General features: G+C 43.7%; 1 protein-coding gene across 3 annotated transcripts in view; it reads left to right on the top strand.

Moving 5' to 3' along the window:
- Ino80 (INO80 complex ATPase subunit) overlaps positions 1 to 20,209 on the top strand; it is a 99,642-nt gene extending 79,433 nt beyond the window's left edge. For 2 of the 3 annotated variants that reach the window (XM_040746058.1, XM_040746060.1), the window contains 8 exons: positions 2,153 to 2,225; positions 11,314 to 11,472; positions 12,070 to 12,172; positions 13,030 to 13,118; positions 15,210 to 15,365; positions 15,608 to 15,767; positions 16,586 to 16,801; positions 18,690 to 20,209. In XM_040746058.1, the coding sequence (XP_040601992.1) occupies positions 2,153 to 2,225; positions 11,314 to 11,472; positions 12,070 to 12,172; positions 13,030 to 13,118; positions 15,210 to 15,365; positions 15,608 to 15,767; positions 16,586 to 16,801; positions 18,690 to 18,907 (1,174 nt within the window). In that variant the 3' untranslated portion in view covers positions 18,908 to 20,209. The remainder of the gene's footprint in view (positions 1 to 2,152; positions 2,226 to 11,313; positions 11,473 to 12,069; positions 12,173 to 13,029; positions 13,119 to 15,209; positions 15,366 to 15,607; positions 15,768 to 16,585; positions 16,802 to 18,689) is intronic. The other variant, XM_040746059.1, reaches the window with a different exon arrangement.
- Positions 20,210 to 23,859: the final 3,650 nt, after the last annotated feature.

Here is a 23,859-nt window from a genome sequence, read left to right as displayed (position 1 = left end):
GAAAATCCCTTGTGATCTGGCTTGGGCCTTTTTTATTTGACAGATAATTTGTTGCCTAATAAGTGACCATCGCATCTGCTGATTTGTAATTCTTTCTTTAAAAAGACTTAGAATGTAAAAGGAATCAAGGTTGTATCTACTTGTTTCTATGTAAGGACTGTGTTGGCCTTATCTAAAAAAAAGTGTATCCATCTTAAATGTCTTCCCTGGGTTAGTCCTGTGTCAGCTTAGTGCACAGAAGTCATGACCAGGCCTGAATTCCCAGTGTGTGCTTATCTTCTAAGTTGTGTCATCTCAAAGTGAGTGCTTTAAAGCCAGTGGAAAACAGCTTTTGTTCACCAAGCCTAACATAAACTAGAATCCCGATCCTGAAAACTGTCCTGACCTCCACATCTCCACTCATTCGATGTGACACACGTGAGCTTGTGTGCATATTCTCTCTCTCTCTCTCTCTCTCTCTCTCTCTCTCTCTCTCTCTCTCTCTCTCTCTCTCTCTCTCTCTCTCTCTCTCTCATGCACACATGCACAGAAAGAGAGAGAAAGAAAGAAAATCTTTAAAACTATTATAATTCTATTCTGACTTGTTGCCTCTGCATGATCTAGGAATAATACCTTGACTAGTTACATTTGGGAGCTGGCTTGGTGGTAAAGTAGCTCCTGTCAAGTAGGCCTGATCACCTGAGCTTGTTCTAGTCCCTAGAACCTAAGGTGGAATGAGATAATTGACTTCTGAAAGTCATCCTCTGACCTACGCACACACATTCATGCCACACATGCACATGTCATACACACACACACACACTTTCTCTCTAATAATAATAAATTATTTTTAAATAGGGCCTGGCAAGGCATATATGGGTGCTTCGTCTGCATATATGTCTGCAAACCAGAAGAGGGCATCTGATCCGTGGAACAAAAGTTATAAATGGCTGTGAGTTGCCAAGTGGATGCTGGGAAGAGCAGCCAATTCTCTTAACTGCTGAGGTTATTAATTAAGAAGCAACAAACTTGCTGGGTGGTGGTGGTTCACAACTTTAATTCCAGCCCTAAGAAGACAGAAGCAAACAGATCTCTGTGAGTTTGAGGACAGCTTGATCTACATCGTTTCAAGGCAGCCACACAAATGAAAGATGGAAAAAAATAGGCCTATTGGGAGGCTGGGAGATTGTTCAGTCAGTAAAGTGCTTTCTACTCAAGCATGGGAACGTGAGTTTCAGATCCTGGTATGAAAGCACTTGCCGATAATCCCAGTGTTGGGAAAGCCTGCTGCTTGTTAGCTAGCTAGCCTACCCAGTCCATGAACTTCAGGTTCACTGAGAAAGTCTGTTTCACAAAATATAGAAAAAAAAAAAAAAAGGCACCCAGCGTGATCTCTGACCTCCAAATGGAGGCACATGTGTATACACAAATACATAAATGAAAACAAACTAGAAAACAGGCCAGACATGGTGGCGCATACCTTTCTTAATCCCAGCACTCAAGCAGAGGCAGGGGAATCTGAATGCAAAGTCAGCCTAGTTTATATAGCAAGTTTCAGGCCAGCCATGAATACATAGTTAAAACATTGTCTTAAGGGGAGGAAATGTACTAATGGAAATTCTAGGCTTAGTGGTGCATCCCTGTAATCTGAGCACTTGGATGATGGAAGCCAGAGGACCAAAAACTCCAGGGACATCCTCAGCTAACATAGTAAGTTCTAGTCTACCCAAGGATACAAGAAAGCATCTCAGAAGAGGGGAGAAAGCTATTGGACTGACTGAAGGGTAGCTCAGCGGCAGAACAATTACCGAGCATACACAGGTTCCTAGGTCCGGTGCCCAGGAGCATCCCAGGAAAGAAGACAAACCAGTGTGTTTGTAATGTGGTATAGCCAGAGGTCTGTTTCTACAGTGACAATTTCTGTTATATCAGCTTCATGTTTGTACTTTTATTGGTGTGGCAGCAAAAACTTATGTGCACATTGGAAGATGACTTCCATCATTTAAATTTTAAAGACAGAACACCTTTGCAGTATCTCAATCAAGAAAGCATCAGTCAGGTGCTGTATCTCCAGCACTCTTCTAGCCCTAGATTCTGTTTGTAGAAATTCCTTTCTATTCCCACATTACATTATTCCTTTTCCTTCTAACATGTTCTTCCCGCTTTTCTTTAGGAATGACATCTTTGTGTTTCTGTTAAGCACACGAGCTGGAGGACTGGGTATCAACCTAACGGCTGCAGATACAGTAAGTGATTTGAGAGAGAGAGCAGGATGCATTGGATATGCAGATCTCTCATCAATATTTCATTCATCGAGCATTTTACCTTTCCTCTTTGTTTTTCCTATCCATTTCTTTGGATGACTTCTTTACACGTTAAATCAATACAAAATTAATGAATTGCTTACTATGTGTCAAGTACTTTCCTGACAGTTTCGAGATAAAGCTGTGAAAATAAATGGAGTGGTGGTCAGATTTGTTTGAGGATCCCTAACTAAACAAATCGGAACAATTGTTTTATGTCGAAAATATGTGGTTTCATTACTGGGAAACGTAATGTTTTTGTGTTCTGAACTTCAGGAGCTGTTTGGATATCAATGACCTTGATAATTTAAAAAAGTAAATAAGCCAGGTGGTGGTGGTACACACCTTTAATTCCAGTGCTTGGGGAGGGGAAGCCCCTGCAAATGTAGGTGGATCTCTAGTTGGAGGCCAGCTTCATCTACAGAGTTAGTTCCAAGACAGCCAAGGCTACACAGAGAAATTCTGTCTCAACTGTCCCCCCCAAAAATGAAATAAATTATATTCTAGCAAAACTTTCCATCCTTTCACTCCCAGTCTCTTGGTAAAAATACTTAAGCCTCTGAAGGGAAAGGAAAGAGCTTTTCTTGTGAATCTCAGCATTATTCCATGGATTCAAATATAGCAGTTATAGTAACATTTCCATTGAAAAATGTATAAGTGGAAAATGTTTTATAAAAGGCATGACTCTAAAAATGGCACTCAATGTGGCTGTTTTGTGTCGAAATCCCCACAAGTGTGAGGATGGTTCATGTTCTTGAAATCATGGAGAAATGAGGGTCAGGGTGATGAAGAGGTCTCAAGAAACTGAGTGCCAGAGTTGGAATTCCATCTTGTGTCTCAGTCTCCACTCCTAAGTTAGGCCCACTTTTTCTCTTTAACAACCTTGGTGTCCTCAAGCTGTGTGCCTTGAAGTATGAAAATCAAATAATATGGGAGTGCTAGTTATCAACCATAAGATTCAAACTTGCCGTGCTTACTACCAAGTGGGACATGGTGTAAGGGCCTGAGGACTGTTGGCTTCGCTGGATAGAAAAGTATACCAACCTGCCGTATCATGGAAGACTGACTGTGGTGACATGTTGTTCATGTGGTTACTCTGATGTGTTGCTCACATGTGTCCTATTACATGACAGAAATTTATCCTTGACCTAGTTTTTCTTTTTGGGTTTTGTTGTTGTTGTTGTTTTAAGATGTCATATAGTACCAACAGTTACACATTTGTCAGTTTTTCAACTAGCTGATCTTTTCAAGCACATACACCTCTTGGCTCTGCCGACACTCTAGTAGTTTGTTTGTAACCTTCTTAAAGCTCCTATCCATGGCTTAGGAGCCTCTTCACTTGCCAGCCTGTATCTGCCTTGCCAGCCTGATTGCCAGATTCCTTCCCCTCCTAGAAGTAAATAACTGACTTGTAATTTTTAGGGTATACCATTACATATATTATACTACTGTGTTATTTGTTACCTGAGACTAGATCATGTACTGAGGTACCTTTTCCACCTAGTAAACTTCTGTTTGTATTTCCTTTCAAAATCCCTAGTCCAGTATCACATTCCTTCCTAGTTCCTTCCCTCTACTCAATCATGTTATATTGTAAGTAATTATTGTACATGCTAGGCTTTGACCTACCTCATCAGTAGAGAGGAAGCCCTTTTTCTAGTACCTGGACCAGTTCTTGTATTTGTTCATTCGCTCATTAAACAAATGCTTAATGTGTATCAGGCAAGGGCCTGGCACTGTTTTTAGGCACCAAGAATTCAACATTGAATAAAATGAAGTTCTATTTTTCTACTAGTAATTACATTGCTAGCTGTGGTAGTTGATACAGTATAAGTAGAACAACTAATTTGAATGTTATAATAAAAATACAATAGTGAAAGTGATAGAAGGTCCCAGGTTGCTGTGTCATATGGGATGTTAAAGTGTCTCTCACTGATGACATTTACACCAAGATCTGAAGAGAGTGAGAAAGAAAGCCAAGCATTAGTCTGACAGAAAGAAAACACTTCAGGCAGAGGAGGTAAGTCTAGGGACCTGGACTATGAGCTTGGTTGGCATAATCAAGCAACAGCAAGGAGAGAGAGTGGTAGAATAGAATTGTGTGCAATGTGCCACACAAGCATATCATGCAAGGCTTGATAGGTGATAACAAGACTCTGAGATGGAACAAAGGATTAGCATGGGCTAGCTTGGGGTTTTTTTATTTTGTTTTGGACAGGATTTCACTATTTTCCAGGCTAGCATCACACTAAGGGGCTCAAATGATTCCTCTCTGCCTCAGCCTCCCAAAGTACTGGAACTGCAGTCAAGTGCCTGGCTCAGCTTAGTTTTAAACCTGTCCCTCTGGGGGCTTGAGAGATGGCTGGAGTTAGAGGCTCTTACTCTTCTTGTAGAGGACTCAAGTTCCATTCCCAATACCCACATGATTGCTCATAACCATCTGTAACTCCAGTTCTATGGGAGCCAACTCCTTCTTCTGACATCTGTGGGCACCAAGCATTTACATGGTACACAGATACATATGTACTCAAAGCACATACATAAAAGCAAATAAGTAAGGGGGATGAAGAGATGGTGCAGTGGTTAGTAGCACTGACTGCTCTTCCAGAGGTTCTGAATTCAATTCCCAGCAGCCACATGGTGGTTTGCAATCATCTGTAATGGACGCTGGTACCCTCTTCTGTTGTGCAGGAGTACATGCAGGCAAAAGGCTGTATACATAATAAATAAAAAGAAAGAACCAGTCCTGAGCCAAAAACAGGGAGGCCAGACTCTCAAATAAATAAATAAATATTAGAAAAAAAGAAAGAAAGAAACATGTCCAGAACGCCATAGTGGGAAAGATACAAGTGGGCCGAAGAAATCTGACTTGAGTGACAGTGCTTGGAAGAAAGGCTACACCTGGGACATATTTTGGAATCATCAGATTCTAGATAATGTTTAATAGTGTGAGTTTTGATGAAATCCTTGCAGAAGTTCAGTATAATTAACTTTTTAAAAATGTATTCCTGGGCTGGAGAGATGGCTCAGGAGTTAAGAGAAGACTTGGGCTTGATTCCCAGCATCCACATAGCAGCATACATCTGTCTGTAAGTCTAGTTCCAGGGGATCTGATGCCTTCTGATCTCTGCAGGCACCAGGAATGCATGTGGTGCACAGACATACATGCATGCAAAACATTCATACACATAAATAAATCTAAAAAATTTTAAGAACAAATGTATTTCTTTCATAGCTTAACTGTCTTTGGTTTGGTCTGCGACAGGACTACCCAACCCTTTGGCTTCTTTGGGCCACATTGAACAAGGAATTGTCTTTATCAACTCATTAAATACACAAACAAAACAAAGTCTTATCAGTAACATTCACTTTTATCTGCCACCACAAAGCAACAAAAAGTCCACATAGGACTTGTAACCACAAGTGTCCCATTAGAAAAAGATTTCTAAATTATTAAGTTGGCACCAAGTTTGCAGTCATTATAAGTACAGAATATACCTACATAATAAACTTTTTTAATAAATAGAACAACTTAAAACTAATGGAGCATTTGACACTGTTTTAAAAAACCAGTGCATCTTTTCTGGTTTGATGAGCAAGTTGGATGAGTTCCTGATCTGCTCATTGAGTGTTTGTTTGCACATGGTGTGCCTCATTGGGGAAAGACTTGATGTCTTAATGATTCAGGAAGTGATTGTAAGCATATATCTGTAAACACTGGGAACTATCTAGTCTACTTGGTTACTAGAACCATGATTTTAGCAGTGATGAAAGACAGGTGATTTGTACCATGTTCTTTGCATATCTCTATGGAAAAAGGATATCTTTAGGGAGGTATTGTTATAATAAACTGCCCAGATATAGATATATGTATATTTTTTTTCTGGTTGACTTGTTTCAGATTACATGTAAAGAGAGGAACTTTTTAATCTCTTAGTAGCAACATACGTCCTATGCCCAATAGAGTTAGCTTTTAGCTCTCTCAAGGGACTGAACTAATGGGTTTTCTTGGAAGAAACCCCTCTCTCCCCAGTCCTGCTCCAGTTTTTAGCGAAAATTCTCTGGTTGTTCCTGTAGAGTTTTCTTTCCATTTCACTCCCTCATTGCTTGACCTGTGTAATCCAATCCCAGAACACCATGCCAACTCTCACCATGCCTCCCCACATGCCTGCCTGACTTGGTGTTTACTGCTTCATGAAGGCACTCTTCATAGAGTTCACCTTAGTCATTGCTGGGTCGCACATCCTGCATGACATACTTTCATCATCCCTAGATAAATCAGCTCTAGTCCTGTAATTGTTGCTTGATTGTCTCTAGACTGTCTCACTGAGCACCAGAAACCTGAACTATGCGTGTCACCTGTGTCTCAGTTGTTGTCCCCACCCCCATCCCCAGCACACTCACTAGGTCATGTCATGGTGATCCCAGTGGTCATCTGTCTTGTTTTGTACTTTATTCTTTTCACTCTTATTATTTCTTTAACATATTAATTTTTATATATATTGCTATTTTTTCCTGTGGTTTTTTTTTCTTTTTCTAAACATAATCCTGTTTTGTTCTGTTCTCCCAAATACATCTTAAGTTAATTTTCTTAGGCTTTAGTCTTCTGTTTATAAGCCCAGAAGAGCCCAAGTTGAATCAGAGTTTGATTGTCTAGGGAAAAATGAAATGTTAAGACAATCTCTTTTTTTATTTGTTTGTTTTGTTTTTCGAGATAGGGTTTCTCTTTATTGTTTTGTAGGCTGTCCTGAAATTCGCACTATAGACCAGGCTGGCCTTGAACTCAAAGAGTTCCGCCTTCCCCTGCCTCCCAAGTACTGGGATTAAAGGCATGTGCCACCAATGCCCGATTGTTAAGGCAATCTTATGATTCATGGTGTAAGCATGTCTGCTGTGAAGTCATGCAGAACCACTTCCCAGGCTTCAGCCTTTCAAGATACTCCTTTTAGCTTTGATTTCTTCAAGTGTTTGTCATTTTTATGTATGATAATTCTAATATTGAAACATTTTGTGTATGGTGTTTTGCCTGCATGTATGTTTCATGTGCCACTTGCATTGGTCTCAGATCCCCTGGAACCACAGTTACAGAAGGTTGTAAGCTGTTGTTTGCTGTGGGTTCTGGGAATTGAACCCAGGTCCTCTGAAAGAGCATCTTTTCCATCCTTCTGGCCCCATCCAAATCTCTTTTTTTTTTTTTTCTTAAGTCTGTTTCCTTATTTTGCTCTTCCTGAAAATTTTAAATGGATATTGTAAGAAAGGTATGGTGGTGTATATTGTGGGGGCAGAGGCAAGGGATCTTTTTACATTCAAAGCCAGTCTTATGTACCTAGTGAATCCCAGGCCGACCAGGCTGTATAGGAAGACCCTGTCTCAAGATAAAGAAATAAAGGGACTGAGGATGTAGGGCACTGGTAGAGTGTTTGCCTAGCTGCTAGCATATAACAAAGTTTGATCCCCTGTACCATGATAGGTAAATAGATGGAAAGGAGGGATGGAAAGGTAGGTGGGGGAATATATAGATAGGTAAGTAGATTTTCTAAAAATCTTTAGGTTCAAATTAAAATTCCAGTATGTATTCTGGTAAAGTTTGTGTTCCTCTGTAAGTGGCATACGTTGTATATTTCCACATCAGGTCTATAGACATCAATTGCATTGGCCAGCATTGTGTATTTTCTTCTCCCAAGGATTTAACCTATGCCAAAACTGAGGAATCATACATCATATAAAAGCAAAACCAGGGCCAGTCGTGGCACACACCATGACCACCCTGAGATGCAGGGGTGTTCAACATAGGAAAATCTGTCAGTGTAATCCACCATATAAACAAACTGAAAGAAAAAAGCAGCATGATGCTCATCTCATTAGATGCTGAAAAAGCCTTTGACAGAATTCAACACCCCTTCTTGATACCGGTCTTGGAGAGAGCAGAGATACAAGGAACATAGCTAAACATAATAAAGGCAATATACAGCAAGCCAACAGCCAACATCAAACTAAATGGTGAGAAACTCAAAATGATCCCACTGAAACCAGGAACAAGACAAGGCTATCCACTCTCTCCATGTCTATTCAATATAGTACTTGAAGTTCTAGCTAGAGCAATGAGACAACAAAAGGAGATCAAGGGGATGCAAATTGGAAAAGTCAAACTTTCAATATTTGCTGATGATATGATATGATAGTGTAGATAAATGACACCAAAAATTCTACCAGGGAACTACTACAACTGATAAACACCTTCAGTTAATGTAGCAGGATACAAGACTAACTCAAAAAAAAATCAGTAGCCCTCCTATATACAGATGATAAACAGACTGAGAAAGAAATCAGAGAAACAACACCCTTCACAGTAGCCACAAACAAAATAAAATATTTTGGGGTAACTCTAACCAAACAAGTGAAAGACCTATATGACAAGAACTCTAAGTCTTTGAAGAAGACATCGAAAATGGAAAGATCTCCCACGTTCCTGGATATGTAGGATTATCATAGTAAAGGCAGTCAGTCTTACCAAAAGCAGTCTGTAGATGCAATTCAATACCCAGAAAAATTCTTCACAGACCTCAAAAGGACAATATTCAACTTTATATAAAAAACACAGAATCCAGGATAACCAAAACAATCCTGTGCAATAAAGGAACTTCTGGAGGCATCAGCATACCTGACTTAAACTCTTCTATAGAGCTACAGTAATAAAAGCAGTGTGGTATTAGCATACAAACAGACAGGTGGACCAATGGAATTGAATCAAAGACCCTGATATCTATCCACACACCTATGACAAAGAAGCTAAAATTATAAAATGAAAAAAAGAAAGCATCTTCAAATGGTGCTGGCAAAACTGGATATCAACATGTAGAAGAATGCAAATAGATCCGTATCTAACACCATGCACAAAACTTAAGTCCAAATGGACCAAAGACCTCAACATAAAACCACACTGAACCTGATAGAAGAGAAAGTAGGAAGCAGCCTTGAACACATTGGCATAAGAGACAACTTCCTAAATATAATACCAGTAGCACAGACACTGAGTAACATTGAATAAGTGGGACCTCCTAAAACTGAAAGGCGCCAGGCGTTGGTGGCGCACGCCTTTAATCCCAGCACTCGGGAGGCAGAGGCAGGCGGATCTCTGTGAGTTCGAGGCCAGCCTGGTCTACAGAGCGAGTTCCAGGACAGCCTCCAAAACAATACAGAGAAACCCTGTCTCAAAAAACAAAACAAAACAAAAAAAAAAAAAAACTGAAAGGCTTCTGTAAAGCAAAGGACACAGTCAACAAAACAGCAGCCTACACAATGTGAAAATTTTTTTTCCAAACCCTCATCTGACAGGACTGATCTCCAAAATATACAAAGAACTATAGAAACTAGACATCAAAAGCCCAAATAATCCAATAAAAAAAATGGGGTACAGACCTAAAAAGAGAACTCTCAACAGAGGAATCTCAAAGGGCTAAAAGATACTTAAGGGAATATTCAACATCCTTAGCCATTCATCAGAGAAATGCAAATCAAAACAACTCTGAGATACTGTCTTACACCTGTTAGAATGTCCAAGATCAAAAACTGATGACAGCTTATGCTGAGAGGATGTGGAGTAAAGGGAATGCTCCTCCATTGCTGGTGGTAGTGCAAACTTGTACAACTGCTTTGGAAATCAGTATGGTGGTTTCTGGAATCAATCTACCTCAAGACCCAGCAATACTACTTTTGGGCATATACACAAAGAATGCACAGTCACACCACAAGAACATTTGCTCGTCTTTGTTCATAGCAGCAGTATTCTTAGTAGGCAGAACATGGATTCACCCTAGATATTCCTCAACCAAAGAATGGATGAGGAAAATGTGGTACATTTTCCCGATGGATTACTACTCAGCAGTAAAAAACAATGACATTTTAATTTGCCAGCAAATGGACGAAACGAGAAAAAGCCATACTGAGTGAGGTGACAAGAGAAACCCTGGGTGGAGGTAGAGGGTAAGACCAGACAGGTGTGGTGACATACATCTGTAGTCCTGGGACTTAAAGACTGAGACAGGAGGATCATAAGACTATTCAGTGAACTCATGGCTGGCCTGTACTGCATAGAAAGACCTTGTCTGAAAAAAAATGAAACACCAAAACAAATAGGACATTATATAAATGAGCCAGTGAAGTGTTTCAAGTAACACATCCAAAAGCATCAAAATGCTGATGCCCAAAACACCAATACATAAAATAAATAATTAAAAAAAATTTAAGATGCTGATGCCATAGCAGGCATAGCAGTGCACACCTATAATCCTACCACTCATGAGGCAGAAGCAAAAAAATCACTGTAAGCTCAGGGGTAGCCTAATATGCATAATGACATCCTATATAAAAAAAAATAGAATCAGGGAGCTAGAGAGATGGCTCAGTGGTTAAGAGCATGTACTGTCCTTCTAGAGAACCTTGTTTCTACATGGCAGCTCAGCCATCTGTAACGTTGATCCCAGGAGATCCAACACTCTGTACACAGATAAATTGCTTATGAGTAATATTTAACACTTGGGAAGTAGAGACTTTCGGTATTCAAGGTCACTCTTAGCTACATAGCAAATTCAAGACCAGCTTGGGTTCCATGAGATAGGGTCTGTCTTATCCCTCCTTTTATTTTATTTTTAATCTCATGTGCATGCATGTGTGCACAAGTGTGCATGCACAAGCAGGCTGGATGTGTCAGATCCTCTAGAACTGGAGTTATAGGTGGTTATCAACCTCTATTGTGTACTGGGAATAAAACACTGGTCCTTATCCTCTTAATCACTGAGTCATCTCTCCAGTCCATACTTCCATCTTTTCAATGGAAACTGTGGATGGACCAGGAGCATGTTGGTCTTCTATGGACTTACTTTCTTGTCACTACGGAGATGATAGGGGAAAAAAATCTGGCCTGGCTAGCACCAGTGTTTACAGACAGATCAGTGACTGTACTGCTCTCATAATTTCTGTCCAGCACTCAGAGCACATCAGTCTTTGTTGTATTCTCTTCTTGCCTCTGCAGGTGATTTTCTACGATAGTGACTGGAACCCCACTGTAGACCAGCAGGCCATGGATAGGGCCCACCGCTTAGGGCAGACAAAGCAAGTCACTGTGTACCGGCTCATCTGTAAAGGCACAATTGAGGAGCGTATTCTGCAGAGAGCCAAGGAAAAGAGTGAGGTAAGCAAGGGGAAGAAAGGAATCATGCTGTACTAACTGGATTGAGGCTGTTTAAGGTTCTTTTTATTTATTTATTTGTTTGTTTGTTTTTATTTACATAAATTGGTGATTTGCCTTCTGTGTGAGAGTGTTGGATCCCCTAGAACTGGAGTCAGACAGATGGGAGCTGCCACATATGTGCTGGGATTGAACTCAAATCTTCTAGAAGAACAGTCAGTGCTCTTAACCTCTGAGCCATCTCTCCAGCCCCCATTTTAAGATTCTTGTCTTTCATTAGTCATGGTAAACATGAGAGCCTATAGACAGGCTGCTATGTGCACACTGACACTTCGGAGTGTGTCATGCTCAGTTTTAGAGGAGGAAGGCTAACATTTCAGTCTGCCTCAGTTTGCCAGAGTAATTACTCCTGTTAATAGTCCCGAACAAAAGAACCCCAACTGTCCTTTGCTTGGGACAAGTATTGTGGAGGAGTCAGCCATGTGAACAAGAAGTGGTAAAGCCAATGCCTCCCTTTGGAGCTAGTTCAGAGGGAAGGTTTTGATGTTTGCTATCTGGGAATGGATACCTGGAAGTGACATTTCAATCCACTTTGTGCAGATTCAGCGAATGGTGATTTCTGGTGGGAACTTCAAACCAGATACCTTGAAACCCAAAGAGGTGGTTAGCCTTCTTCTGGATGATGAAGAGCTGGAGAAGAAACGTACGTACTCTGGCAGCTAGCATTCTGTCCTCCCCAGACTCATCGATGAGATGAGCACTGTGTATGCCAAAGCCAGAAGTTATTTTTATTTTAAATTATGTGTATGTGTTTATTTGTGTACTTAAGTATGTGTGTGTGTATGCACATGCACACAAGCATGCCGCAGCACATGTAGTAGAAGATAGCCTTCATGATGTTGTGGTTACCTTCCACTCTGTGGGTTTTAACTTCAAATTCACTTTGTCAGGCTTGTCACCAAGTACCTTTACCTGGTGAGCCCTCCCACTAGACCAGAAAAATATTTTATACAGAATTTCAACAGCAAGCTTCTATAGCCATAAAGACCTTTAACCTAGAGTTTCTAAGTTTATACTGAGTTTCAGATTTACACTGTGAGTTCCTATGAGCATGTCCACAGCCCCATAGCCCCACACCCAAGAATAAGCTCTTTTCAAGTCGGAAAGACAAGGAAAGCCATAATAATTAAATGGAATCCTGGTTTAAACCTAAAACCTGTTAAGACACTAATCATTACTGTTTCTGAAGTTAGGAAAACACCAGTATTTTTCTTTCCTTTTCTTTTTTGTTTTTCAAGACAAGAGTTTCTCTATATAGCCCTGGCTGCCCTGGAACTTGCTCTGTAGATCAGGCCAGCCTTGAACTTCCTGGGATTTGCTTACCCCAGCAGTCCATCTCTGCCTCCCATGAGTTGGATTAAAGTCACACAGCAACACCAGTATTTTTCTTAAACAACACAAAATTATACTTTAGGAGCCACTAGAGGATATAGCCCAAAATTTCAGGGCATAAAGATTGATTCGCAAAGACTCTCCAGTATTTTTATATTTTCTTGGTAGTGAGACTACGGCAGGAGGAGAAACGGCAACAGGAGGAGACCAACCGAGTGAAAGAACGAAAACGCAAACGAGAAAAATACGCAGAGAAGGTATCTCCAGACTGGGGTTGGACAGGGACTGGCAAGGCCTGGAATGACTTTCAGAAGTACAAAAAAGCCTTTGGATCATGCATGTACATACATATTTGCACATACATGGTAAACCATGGCCTGCATGAAGAGATCAGAGAACAGCTGATCTCTCTCCTTCATGTGGGTTCTGAGGGTTAATGTCAGGTCCTCCAGTTAGCAAGCAGGCACTTTTATCTGCTGAGCTGTCTCACGAATCCCATCTGTGTGATTTGAAATAGGTCTGTGCTGATACACATTTAATGAGGTAATCTGTCAGAGATAACTATGATGACTAAGGTGATGTTACTTACATAACTAGCTTTTATAAAATATCTTGTTTTTTGAGATAGTCTGTCTACATAACCCTGGGCAGGCTGGAACTCACTGTATAGACCAGGGTGGACTGGAACTCACAAAATCCTCCTGCACGAGCCTCAGGAGTGTTGGAGTTCAAGGCTTGTGCTACCACTCTTGACTTTTGGTTTTTTTGAGACAAGGTTACTCTTGTGTAGCTTTGGAGCCTATCCTGGAACTCAATAGACCAGGCACACAGATCCCAGCAGAGGTCCGAGTGCTGGGATTAAAGGCATGCACTACCACCTATCAGCCATGCTTGACTTCTTTCATAGAATCTTCTGGAAGGACTGGCCGAGCATGGTGGCACCCACCCCTAACCCCAGCACTTGGGAGGCAGAGGTAGACAGATGTCTGAATTCCAGACCAGCCATGGCTACACAATGAGACTGTCTCCAAAATAAAAGGCTGGGGCTGGATCCCTTTGGTCACAGGCCTTTGATGGTCAGCAGCCTAGAGCTGGTCTGTTACAGCCCCTTTAATGAAGAGCCCGTTTTAGCCTGTGGACACTTTGTACTAGCTTCTTTTATAGAGTTGGGAAATCCTAAAATGACTTAACATTCAGAAAAAGGTCAAGGTCTGTAGCTTGATGTTAGAGTACTTGGGTATCGTCCCTATTCCTTTAAAAAGGGGTATTAACAACGAAGGGAGGACAGAGAACCTGTCCAAACAAATGGTGGCTTTCTCACATAGGATATTACAGAAAATAACAGTTCTTTTGTCTGAGTGTTAGTGTGTATGTGCTCATGTGCACATGCCACGCTGGGTGTGGGAAGGTCAGAGGACAACTTTGTGGAATTGGTTCTCTCCTTCTTCCTTTACATGGACTCTGAGGTTTGAACTGGGATCCTTAGGCTTCAGTGGCAATCACCTTTACCCACTGAGCCATCTTGCCTGTTGTAAATTAACAATTTCAATCAGATGTCATCCCTGTTCCAAGTATAGAACAGGAAGTACTCGATGACATCATGAACTACACAGTGTTGTACACTCTTAACTCTTTAATAGATGTAGCAACATGACTGTCTCAACAATCCAGAAAAGGGCCTGGCTGACAGGCTGACAGACAGACACAGACAAACAGACTGGCTTAGTAGAGGGTGTGGAGAGATAATTTACCTTCCTCTCCTTTGTGAATTTTTACTTCCTCTAAGATATAGTGATTCAGAGCCAGCAGTGGTGGCGCATGCCTTTAATACCAGCACTCAGGAGGCAGAGGTAGACAGATCTCTGAGTTCAAGGCCAGCCTGGTCTACAAAGCAAATTCCAGGACGACTGTGACGGTTACATAGATAAACCCTGTCTCGAAAAAAGATATGGTGATTCAGGGCTTGAGATGTGGCTCAGTGCTGGAATTCTTCCCTCACATGTGAGAGACCTTAGTTCCATCCTCAGTACACACATAACCTACACACACAAGGAATTGAGCCAGAACGGTGATGCTGTCAAGAAATTAGAGGCAGGAAGAAATTTGAGGCCAGCCTGAGCTGTGCAGTAGGAGCCTGTCTCGAGATGGTTGCAGTGGTGTATGCTGCTTGTCCTAGCACTTGGTGGCTGAGGCAGGGCAATGAGACCAAGCTAGGAAACATAACAAGGACCACGCTATCTGGAGCCGTATAGCAAGACTCTGCCTGTAATTAGTTTATTCCTACTCAGTTTTCTCTTTGGGGCAAATGCTCATGTCTCTTATGTGTTTTCTGATCTTTTTATTCCCAGAAGAAAAAGGAAGATGAATTGGATGGGAAAAGGAGAAAAGAGGGTATGAATCTCGTGATCCCATTTGTTCCTTCTGCTGATAACTCCAACCTCTCTGCTGATGGCGATGACTCCTTCATAAGTGTAGATTCGGCCATGCCCAGCCCTTTCAGTGAGGTGAGGCTCCTGGATGTCTTCATCACAGCACTGGGACTGCATTCTGACCTTGTGGCAGGGACATGATGCTGGACTGCTGTGCAGCTTTCAGCCTTGTAGGAAAGGATTGCATAGGACAGGCTGGCTTTCAGAACCCAAGACAGAATCACCACTGAAGACAGGCAGGAGAGACATACGTGTATGTCCCCTGAGGCTGTTCTTACTTGAACATGAGGATGCTATCTCAACCTTTCTGCTTCTAGATCTCCATCAGCAGTGAGCTGCACACTGGCTCCATTCCCCCTGATGAGAGCAGCAGTGACATGTTGGTTATCGTGGATGACCCAGCCTCCTCAGCTCCTCAGTCTCGAGCCACTAACTCTCCTGCTTCCATAACAGGCTCTGTCTCGGACACTGTGAATGGTAAGTGATGCTGCTGTCCCTTACAGCCCCAGCCTTGTCCCCTGCAGCCCCAGCCTGCTCCTCTACATTCTAGGAAGCATTCGTTGGTGGTGAGTGAGGTCCAGTTGTTTTTAGGATAAGGGACTTTTTTCTTTTTTACTGTTTTCATTTTGGTTTGGTTTTTTTGAGACACAGTCTCTCACATGGCTCTGGCATTCACTATGTAGGCCAGGCTGGCCTTAAACTTGTAAGAGATCTGCAAGTCCTTACTCACAAATCCTGGGCTTAAAGGCATGCACCACTACATCAGGCACATTTATTGAGTGTGTGCACACATGTGCAGGTCAAAGGACAAGTTATAAGAGTTGGTTCTCTCCTTCTACCACCTTGGTCTTAGGGATCAAATCAGGCCATGGGACTTGGTATCCAGTCTTTAGCCATCTCACAAACTCAGATGGGGTGGGGGTAGGGGGTGGGATTATCCAAGTCAGAAACACTAATTTGAATTTCATTTAATAAGTGTCAAAATTTTTTTAAAAAAATAATAAAATAACAATGGTAGAGCCACTCGTTAGTTAGGAAAGCGTAACTGTGCTAAATGACAGCCCCAGATGTCCTCAGACACTCAGCGAGCCAGGCACTTACCCTGTGCCTATAGTCCAGAACTCAGGAGACTGAGACTACATTACTTGATCAGGAGTTTGAGGTCAGCCTGAGCAGTTTTGAGAAACCCTGTCTCAAACAGAATACCTTGAGGGCCAACATTCCCTGTCAAGGGAATATTTGTTAACATTTTAAGAGATTTATTTTTTTTCCCTCTTGACTATTTGTTTCCACAGGAATTTCCATTCAGGAAGTGCCAGCTGCAGGACGTGGTCACTCAGCTCGAAGCCGTGGCCGCCCCAAAGGTTCAGGAAGCACAGCCAAAGGAGCAGGGAAAGGCCGGAGCCGCAAGTCCACAGCAGGCAGTGCTGCTGCAATGGCCGGAGCCAAAGCCGGGGCTGCAGCGGCTTCTGCAGCTGCTTATGCTGCATACGGGTACAATGTGTCTAAAGGTGCGGAGGCCAGGGTGGCTACAGACCGTGTTCAATGACTGTCTGAGAATCTCTTTAGCATTTTACAAGGTAGAGTGTACAGGATACTCCAGGCCAGAACCCCAGAGCCCCAGAACTGAGCAGTTCTGACGCATCCCTTGCCCTCTCTGCTTTATAAATTACCATCTTTGGAGTAGAAGTAGCTTTGGCCAGAGCAAGCTGAATTGGGGACTACACTTGAAACAATCCACTTTTCCTTTCTTTTCTTTCTTTTTTTTTTTTTTTTTTATTATAGGTTTGTTTGGTGTTTTTTTTTTTTTTCTGAGACATTTTAGTAATCCAAACAAGGATAGTTCATTCATCAAGCTAGCTACCTGAGCTGTCACTTTAGGCAGTGAACACCTGGGGCTCATAGGAGTAAAGTTATAAGGCTTGTAGATCCTGCCCTTGAGTGTAACAAGTGGAAAAAGAAGCATTTCATGGATTGGTTTATAAACAATACAAGTTAAGTACAAAGAGGCCAGCTTACTTGTGGTTACAGGTTAAAGCGGGGAGGATTGTGGGGTATCATTCAGAATGGAGGAGAATATGTGTGAGAAAGGATTCAGGCAATGTAAGAGTTGGCATCCATCATGGATGGCATGTTGTGGTTCACTGAGCTGTGTCTGCCAAGTTACACTGAAGAGGAGCAATGGAAGTCAAGGTTGGAAAGACATGCCAGACCTGATAGGTAAGAGCCTAACAGGTGTATGAGAATAGACTGTTGACAGCTGGAGAGACATAAGAAGGATCATTGGAGTCAGAATGCAAGTCATGCAAGAGCTGTGAGCCTCCCCACCCCTATGCAAAACCTGGTCTCAGCTAGATAGGGTAGCATGCATCCATAGCCTCAGCACCCAGAGGCAAGTTCTAGACCAGTCCTCATTTTTCCCTCCCAGCTGCCATCCTTGTTGATTATTCTTGGGCCAGTCTATCTCCTTATTCCATCTCCTGTATCCCTCCAGCCTGCTTCTCTGGTGTGCATCATATTGCCCCATCCATGGAGGGGGTGAAACAGATCTATCTGCCCACCAAATAATGCAGAAGAAACAGAGCTAGGCATGTGGTACACACCTGGAATTCCAGTATGGGAGGTACAGGTAGTAGAATCAAGAGTTTTAGGTTCTCCTTGCTGTGTAGTAAGTTTGACAAGACCAGCTTGGGCTCCTGAAAAAAGGAATAGCAAATAAACAGAACAAGCATACTAGACAGTGTGGAGTTATAAGAAGTAGGTACGTTTATCTCAGTCTAGGGAAGGGAAAGTTCATTGTTGTCCAAGGAACAGTCACCAAAGTCTTTGATATGACACAGCTTGGAGAACAGAGGTGGACTTGGCTGGTGCTAGAGAATGTACTGGGTATAGACATATGATAGGCTGGGTCACCTTGTATCCCCAGGCCAGACTTGAGGAGTAGAGGCCTCTGAAATAAAGAAGGAAGAGGCACTGGGTATGATGACACACACTTTTAATCAAGAGGCAGAAACAGGCAGATCTCTGAGTCCAAGGCCAGCCTGGCCTACATAGTGAGGTCTAGGACAGCCAGGACTGTTGCACAGAAGTGCTTTCCAGAAGAAGACAAGAAAACATTAGTGCCTAGTGCTTGGCTCATGCTGCAGCCAGGCCTCCTGCCCTGGACACTTGCCCTTTCCAGAACCAGTGTGTCACCATTTCTTAACAACCCAGCCATTTTACAGAAAGCCATTAACAGGAAAACTAGCAAATACACCTCAAAGATGTTGGCAAAGAACAGCAGAGAGGAGTTCCCAGCCCTTTCCTCCAGCCCACCCTTAGACCAATACTGCAGACTGCCAGGGCAGCTCACAGACAACTGCCACTAAGGGTCATTGTGATTTTTCCCCATCCCCACAGGAATCTCCGCAAGCAGTCCTCTGCAGACATCCCTTGTCCGACCTGCTGGCCTTGCAGACTTTGGACCTTCAAGCGCCTCTTCTCCTTTAAGTTCCCCTTTGAACAAAGGAAATAATATTCCTGGGACTCCTAAGAGCCTCCACATGACCAGCAGCTTAGCCTCAGACTCCCTGATCCGGAAACAGGGCAAAGGCACCAACCCCGCTGGAGGACGGTAACCATCTCTGCCCTCTAGCTTCCTTCAACCAAACCAGGGGCTGCAGTCCCAGGCCACAGGTGGTCTTTGGATGGCTTATCCAGTGTGGCATCTTGCATCCTATCTGGAGAGTGGAAAAGACCAGTTGCAGCAGAAGAGGACAGGCAGGTGGTCAGTCGGTGTGAGCACTTTTATCACCTGTTTCCAAAGGAGTGTCCTGGGTGCTGTCCCACAGCACCCAGATGAACTCTGCAGCCAAGTCTTAACCTCTTTCTGGGAAAGGGCCTGACACAGACCCCTTTCAGATGCTCAGGCACAGTCTCCATCCACATCCACTCTTCAGCTCTGACCATGTCCCTTATGAAGGCTCCACCGGTGCTGTGAAGAGCCTTCTATAGTGGAGACCTCTCTAAAGGTTATGATTTCCTATAGGGCTAGAAAGGGAGGAAATGGTTCCCTGGTATTCACTGTCTGGAGTGCTGCTGGGTCTCTAAACCCCATTTGCCACGGTGTCATTACTAAGTGTGCAGTGGATGCCAGAGAAGACGGTGGCTATAGGATGACAGAGGCTGGAGGAAGCAGACCCACAGGCAGTTTTCCCAGCATTCCTCCACTGTCCAGCACGTTCACACCAGGGAAGCATTACTCCCACCAGCAACAGTAGCAGCAGCCCCCACTCAAGGGACTTCCCAGAAGCCAGTAAAGAGACCAGGAGCCACCTCAATCAGCAGGACACCCCCACCACCCTCTTGCGGATGCTTTGTCCGTCCTGAATGCACAGTCTCCCTGGCTTTGCCCGTCAGCCCCCTGCTTGGCTGTATGCACTGTCTGTATTGCACTGAGAAAGAAGGGACAGCAGGAGTGAGATGGGGAGGGAGCAAGCTCAGCACCACCCCTCCCAGCCCCGGCCCCACTTGCCTGAGCTTGCTGCCCTCTGAGAGGGGAAAGGGGCGGCTGGGAGGACTTTCCACCTGATGTCCCTGGTGGAACAGGTGCTTCTGGGCGGGCCAGCCTCTAATTTGCACACCTGAAAATCGCGGAATTGAGTTTAGATAGATTGATTTTTTAAACTTTTTTTTTTTTGGAGTAGGTGTAGGGGAAATCATTTAATTTAAATCATAAAGATTCCCCTACCCAAACCCTGCCTCCTGTGTACAGATGCTCTTTAGAGGGGATCAGAAAAATGCCAAGCCTTTTTCTCTTTGAATGTGCTGTCTATTTTTATAGCTGAACTTGTACATATGTATAAAGAGAGACACATCTTTCTTTTACTAACTGGATAAAAAAATCTTAAATAAAATGGAGTGAAATAATTTTATGTAAATTAAAGTGTCTGTGGTCTTTGCAGCTGCCTTTCTAGTATCGCCCTCAGAAATTTGACAAGATCACAAGAATGTAGATCTTTTACTCTGACCAAAAAGGATAGGGTAATAGAACATGGCGTGTGCCGTGGGTGTTTGCTTTGCCTCCACCCATCAAAGAAGGCTTGACCAAGTGCCTGGCATGCAGTGTTGGTCCTGGGGGTGTGGGTTCCTTGTGATTCAGGACTAAGATGTGGACAGTGTGACCTAGCAGAGTTAGATAGTAATCTAAATGTTAACAGTGTCCCAAAGTACTTGTAAGAATTGTTAAAGAAAACAGTAGAATGAGTTCCTATGGATTCTAGACACCCATGCTTTTGACAACTGACTGGTCAGTTGAGAAAGGAACACTAGCGGCCTGCCTAGATTGGCAGTCGCTGTTTCTGTGATGGAGTTTGTAACACTAGCATGCTCTTGCATCACCTCTGAGCAGGGCTCATAACATTATTCCCAGTGACTTCAGCATGGCCCCCTAGCCTTGGCTCACCCTGTACTCTTTGATGGAGACAGACAGAGTGGCTGCTGAACAGCTGCTGTCCCAGTCCTAAAAAAGGGGACCTTCATTTCAACCTGGGTCCTGTTTTTCTTGCTGGTAAACGTGACCGAGGCCTCATAGGAAGCTCACTGGCATGAGTTTCCCAGTTAACCATTTCCTGCTCCATTCCCTGCTGTGGCGGTTGTGACCTAGTGAGTCAGCTCACCCTTCAGACTGAGGCCTCCAGTTTACATCCCAGCAGAGCTAGCTTTCTGGTCTTGCCAAGATCCACAATGACTGCCTCTGGGGATCTGACAGCTGAGATCCGTGAGCAGCTTCACTCATATTGATGTGAGTTCTGGGTCAGTGTGGACCTGCAGACATACCACAGTGTTCCTCGTTCACCAGTGCAGCCCCTAAAGGCAGACCTAACATGCCATGTCGAGGCTAGCTCGTTGCTTTAGTCCTTACACACCTGTCTCTCCTCTGCCAGGTTAGAGGATTGGGGTGTTTAGATCGAAGACTTTGAACACAAGTGTCTCATACCCCATCTGCCCACTTTCAAAACATGTCTATTTTACATGTAAAAGCATCCCAGCTCTCTAGGGCAATTTTTCCTTAAAAAATAAAAATGGCTGTTGGTGCTGGTTTGGGGTGGCTTGTGTGGTTGTGGCAGTTTGGTCTGGGCTTTTCAGCACTGGGCCTTGAACCAGTGCCTTGAACAAGCACCCTACACCCAAGCCCCAGCACCCCCCAGAGTAGTGTTTGATGGGGACAACACCGGAAACAAGCAACTGGCCAAGGGGCGGGGTCTTTAAAGGCTTTGAAGATGGGATGAAAAGTTAAATAAATAAGCACTGCAGAAAAAAAATAAAAATGGCTGGAGAATAACAGATGGGATAAAAGTGCATTCCTCAGCAAGCCCAGATAAAGGTGTGAGCTGGATCCGTATAGCAGTCCCATTGACAATGTTGTCTCACCACGGCAGTCAGCCATGAAGGCCCACGGAAATGGGTGTTTAAGATCATGGGTCTAAGTATACAGCCTTGGAAACAGGGTCTGTGCTGTACCTGTTTTGACAGGTTCCCCGCCTAGGGCTTAATTGGAAACTTCCTGGACTGGCATGTGCCTGAGAGCTTGGGCTAGGCCCAGTATGTAGGCCATGCAGCATGATTGATGAGCTGTGTTTCTTGAGTACAAGCCTTGGTGTTTGCAGGCGTTGCTTCCCGTGCAGGCGCGCACCTCGCCATCTGGCCCCTAGAAGCAATCTGCTTGGTTCCCTTCAATGTGCAATTGGAAACTTACACTAGGGTTAGGGTCTGGGGAGTTTTTGTTGTTGTTGTTTTGGTTTGGTTTTGGGTTTTTCAAGACAGGGTTTCTCTATATTGTTTTGGAGGCTGGCCTGGAACTCGCTCTGTAGACCAGCCTGGCCTTGAACTCACAGAGATCCCCCTGCCTCTGCCTCCCAAGTGCTGGGATTAAAGGCCTGCTCTGGGGAGTTTTACAGATGTCAGATCAGCTAGTCCTATTCAGGCTGCATATAACCACTCTGCTTCTAATGCCAGGGAAGGAATCTGCCTGAGAGTGAAGCTATTGAGTAGAAAAAGCAATTGAAACATGAGTCATCCCATCAGGAGATAGTTTTTAATTACACTGAGTCATTTGGGGGTTTTGTTTTGTTTTCCTGGTTTTGGTTTTTTCAAACAGGACCTTAAATAACTCAGCCCTACCTCAAACTCACTATATAGAGGAGGCTGGCCTTGAACTCCTGGTCTTCCCGTCTCCAGCTTCCAAGCACACCTCCATGCCAGCCTACCTTGGGATCTTAAAATGTAGATTGTGTTTCAGGAAAGTGGTCTAAATCAATTTCCAACAGGACCCCGAATGTTGGCATGTGTTGTTTAGCTGTTCCTTCCATGGACAGTCTTGTGGGCTCTCCCTTAGCCACACATTGAGCTTCTGTGGCCTGTCCCCAGAGGCAACCTGTCTGATTGATTGCTGTCATTTGCAGGCCCGTCTCTGTACTCCAGGCATGGTGAAGCCTGTTACTGTGACCACCAAATTGCTTCAGGGTCAGCTTTCTTCGCTGATTCCTGACTCTTTGTTGTGCACATGGAGAAATGTGGCTTCTCATCGTGCTTCCTGGAGACAGCTCCAGGGTGATGCAACCCTACAGTGCAAGTAGCAGTGTGGTTAGTGCTGGTTTCCCAGTTCAGCCATCCTCGCCATGCACATTCACCTCGTTAGGAGAGGGCAGATAGAGAAAGCAGGGCCTCTGGCTGTGCCAGTTCCTGGATGAGGCAATGATGATGCTAAGGAAGGTGTGTCTGCCTGGGAAAGGTCTTGAAAGATGGAGTAGTAGAAACTTGATGCTATTTCAGCCCTTGTGAGAATGCTGGCCCACCCATTGTCAGAAGGATGTGTCAGACAAATAGCCCCAGGACCAGGCTTTAGAGACAACAACCCAAGTGGCAGTCCCCAGAACCAAGTGTCAAAGGAAAGAGAAGGAAGAAGGGGACATGGTAGAGGCCCACTTAAGGAGCCTTGAGGATGCTGGGAAACCCACTTAGCACCAAGCTCTCAGCCCCTTCCTGTGGTTCCTTTCTTCCTTACTTTAGCTGGCTTCTGTTTGTAGAAGCTGACACCATCCACCTGCTTCCATTTCCCCTCCCCAGTGACAAGTTGAGTGTTCTGCTTCTGACGGCTGCCACAGTATCTGACTGCTAGATTTGGGGGTCGTTAATGGTCCAGGCCATCTCCAAACTCATGGCCATGCTGCTTCAGCGTCCCAAGTACCTAGGGATTTTAAGCCTATGTTACCATGCTGTGCTAAAGGGTTTCCTACTTAAACCAAAATGAAGACAACAGGCAAAACAATCTGGAATAGGGCAGGTCCATTTCTAGTTGCAGAGAGGAAGGCCAGCCAGAGTGAAGAAGGATTTGAGAGAGAAAAAGTGGTCATGAATGACTGCTGTGCCCTCTCAGACTAAGTGGGGAGGGCTTCTTTACAGCCTGAGCAATGGCCACCAATGTGAAGACAGCTGGCAGGACTGTCCTGGATTATGTCCTCAGGCTTGGCAGCTTGGAAGGGAGGCAGGCTGAGCACCCTTTGCTAGAAGACTCAGGAGCCAACAGTAC

Source organism: Mesocricetus auratus, unplaced genomic scaffold, assembly GCF_017639785.1.
Source record: "Mesocricetus auratus isolate SY011 unplaced genomic scaffold, BCM_Maur_2.0 Super-Scaffold_100004, whole genome shotgun sequence".
Lineage (NCBI taxonomy): Eukaryota > Metazoa > Chordata > Mammalia > Rodentia > Cricetidae > Mesocricetus > Mesocricetus auratus.
This window is presented reverse-complemented; position numbering and strand designations above follow the sequence as displayed.